Raw genomic sequence first — 3,437 nt, 5'->3', positions numbered from 1 at the left:
GTAGGCACTAGCAATTTAAAGTTCTTCCTTTGCTCGCCTAGCTATCTTTCTTCTTTGCGCATCTCGAAATAGCTACATTCCCGCTCCAAATTAACTCGTCCTACAAATGCATGCTAAACGGACGGTAAAAGGCTTGATTTCACTACTTTTGGGTTCATTCCTGCAAATAAGACAAAATAACCCAAAGTAGCATATTCGGGGCATTTCGTAGCATAAAACCACGATAAAAGCATAGAAATACGTGCATAAATAGGCTAAAAAGACTATATAAAATGCACGTATAAATTTTCATGGATGGTTGGAGTGTATCAACAAATAATGGGTGGCATAAAGGAGGGAGGATTTGGGTTTTGTGGAATCCTTCCATTTATCAGGTGGATTTCCTGGACTATTCTGCACAATGTATAAACATGAGGGTACTAGAAATTGCTACTAATAAGAAGTTTAATCTGTCTATGGTGTATGGGTTTAATGATTTATATGGCAGACATGAGTTATGAGATCAATTAACCAAGTTTGCATCTATTGTTCAAGGACCTTGGCTGGTGTGTGGAGACTTCAATACAGTTTTGGCACATTCTGAAATATTGGGTGGTAGTAGTACAGATGCTAAAATAGATGATTTCTTTGCTTGTGTGGACAAGTGTGAATTATTTGATAGCCCTGCCATGGGGTCTTTGTTCACTTGGAACAACAAGCAAGATACTGCTACTAGGGTGTATAGTAGGCTAGATAGAGCTCTTATTAATAGAGAATGGAGTATGGATATGGAAGAGATGTATGCTCATTTTTTGCCTGAAGGAGATTTTCACCATACTCCTTGCATCATCAAGAGTAAAAATCAGCTTGCCCATCATAAAAGCCTTTCAAATACTATAATATGTGGGGGAAGGCTTCCTTTTATCTTACTACCCTAAGTGGTTGGTGGAATATACATTATCAAGGCACAAAAATGTTTTGCTTTGTATCTAAACTCAAATCCTTCAAGACAAATTTCAGAAATTATAACAAAGAGCATTTCTGTGATATAGAAAATAGTTTCTTGATGGCTTTGAAGAACCTGGAGTATATTCAAAATCAGATTGTTCTTTATCCAGGAGACAAGGATTGGATTGAAAAAGAACAGAATGCTATTAAGGAGTATAAAGATTTAAAGGATGCTTGTGCTCAGTTTCTTAGACAGAAAGCTAAGGCCAGTTGTATCAAAGATGGTGATAGTAGTTCTAAGTACTTTCATGGTGTCATCAAAAGTCATTTTTTGAGAAATCAAGTACTGGCTATTAAAGATGTGAATGGAGTGGAGCATGATGACCCTCAGCATATCCAAGAGGCTTTCCTACAATATTATAAAAGCTTATTAGGGGAGTCAGTGCCTACTACTAAAGTTAATGTTAAAATTATAAGGAAGGGTGCTATTTGCAATGCTGCTCACTGTTCTGTGCTGCTCAAGCCTATCACTGATGAAGAAATTAAAGCAGCTATTTTCTCTATTTCTGAACATAAAACCCCTAGACCTGATGGCTAATCTAGTGCTTTTTATAAAGATTCTTCGGAGTATTATTGGTGATGAGGTATGTCAAGCTGTTAAAGATGTGTTTAGATCTGGTAAGCTTCTCAGGCAATTGAATACCATTGTTCTTACACTTATTCCAAAGTGTAAGGTTCCTACCTATGTCACTCAGTTTCGTCCTATTGCTTGTTGCAATATGCTCTACAAGTGTATATCTATGTTAATTTGTAATAGGCTGGCTGAGGTACTACCTGAGATCATTAGTCTGAACCAAGAGGGCTTCATCAAGGGTAGGAGTATAATTGAAAACATTTTGGTGTGAGAAGATCTTGTTAGATTAAATAATAGACAAGCTTGTTCCCCACGTTGTATGTTTAAGATGGATTTGATGAAGGCCTATGACTCTGTGAGTTAGGATATTTTAAGAGATCTGTTGACTGCTTTTAACTTCCCTAATCATTTTAGAGATTTGGTAATGGAGTGTGTGACAAGTGCTACCTTTTCCATATCCTTAAATGGGGAAAATTTTGGGTTCTTTCCTGGTTAGAGGGGCCTTAGACAGGGGGATCCTATATCACCTCTATTATTTACTTTGAGTATGGAGTACCTGAGTAGAATATTGAAGTGTGCTACAGAGAAAATGCCTTTTCAGTATCATCCCCTTTGCAAGTCACTTAAGTTGACACATTTAATGTTTGCTGACGACTTATTATTATTTTGTAAAGGAAATGCACACTCTATAATGCTCTTGTTGAGGGCCTATTCTACTTTCTCTGAAACTTTTGGGCTTAAGATGAATGCTCAGAAGTCTAGTGTATACATCAATGGTGTTAATGCACAACTCAAGAAAGATATCTTGTCCATCTCTGGGTTTATAGATGGCACTCTGCCTTTTAAATATCTTGGGGTGCCCATCACAGCAGGTAGGCTTATGAAGAAAGACGTTGCTTTGTTGATTGATAAGATTGTGGCCAGGATTAAAAGTTTAGGAGCTAAGCATCTTTCCTATGCTGGAAGACTTGTCTTAGTTTCCTCTGTTCTATCTACAATGCATAGTTATTGGGCTGCTATGTTTGTCCTTGCAAAAAGTGTTCTTAAGAGAGTGGATGATATTTGTAGAAATTTTCTTTGGGAAGGCAATCTTGAATATGGTAAAGCTCCTTCTGTTGCTTGGCATAAGGTGTGTGTGCCAAAACAGGAGGGGGGGCTTGGTCTCAAACAATCTCAGGTTTGGAATATTGCATTGGTGGGCAAGTTGGTTTGGTGGATTGTTGTGTAGCCTGATAGGCTTTGGGTTCAATGGGTGAACCATGTGTATTTAAAAGACTCATCATGGCTTCAGTATAATCCTCCTTCAGATTGTTGTTGGTACTGGAGGAAAATTTGTAGTGTCAAGGATACTATAAGTGGTGGATTTGTTGAGGGTAAGTGGTGTCAGAATTCTGGGATGTACACTATGAAGAGCTGTTATCAATGGTTAAGGTTGAAGAGGGACCAAGTGGATTGGTACAGGGCAGTATGATGTTCTGTAGCAGTCCCAAAGCATACCTTCATTTTCTGGATTATTTCTCATCGGGCCTTGAAGTTGAAAGATAAGCTGGTACAGTATGGTATTTGTGTGGATGACCTCTGTTGCATCTGTCAGATGCATTCTGAAACACACCATCATTTGTTTACAAGCTGCCATTTCAGTCAAGAGCTGTTATATATTGTATGAAACTGGTTGGGTACTGACATTAGAGCTGATGGTTAGCTACTCACTTTTGCCCGCAGAAGATGGAGTAAGCTACGTAAGAGTGTCACTACTGCTGCTGTTATAGCCTGTTGATACTTTATTTGGATGCAGCGAAATGAAGCAAGGCTACACCTATGTATCACTAGACCTAGAATTGTTGCAAGTCATGTCCAGGGGGTCATTAGAAGTCAC

General features: G+C 38.4%; 2 protein-coding genes across 2 annotated transcripts; both read left to right on the top strand.

Moving 5' to 3' along the window:
• The first annotated feature begins 400 nt into the window (after positions 1 to 400).
• On the top strand, positions 401 to 1,525 carry LOC141628741 (uncharacterized). The gene is made up of 3 exons (XM_074441839.1): positions 401 to 416; positions 535 to 778; positions 1,000 to 1,525. The coding sequence occupies exons 1-3, from the start codon at positions 401 to 403 to the stop codon at positions 1,523 to 1,525; spliced, it is 786 nt and encodes a 261-aa protein (XP_074297940.1).
• A 727-nt stretch (positions 1,526 to 2,252) lies between these two features.
• Positions 2,253 to 3,032, top strand: LOC141628740 (uncharacterized). Its single transcript, XM_074441838.1, has 2 exons — positions 2,253 to 2,690; positions 2,790 to 3,032. The coding sequence occupies exons 1-2, from the start codon at positions 2,253 to 2,255 to the stop codon at positions 3,030 to 3,032; spliced, it is 681 nt and encodes a 226-aa protein (XP_074297939.1).
• The last annotated feature ends 405 nt before the right edge of the window (positions 3,033 to 3,437 follow it).

This window comes from Silene latifolia, chromosome Y, assembly GCF_048544455.1.
Source record: "Silene latifolia isolate original U9 population chromosome Y, ASM4854445v1, whole genome shotgun sequence".
Classification (NCBI taxonomy): domain Eukaryota; kingdom Viridiplantae; phylum Streptophyta; class Magnoliopsida; order Caryophyllales; family Caryophyllaceae; genus Silene; species Silene latifolia.
The sequence above is the reverse complement of the archived record's forward strand: the minus strand, read 5'-3'. Positions and strand labels throughout refer to the sequence as shown.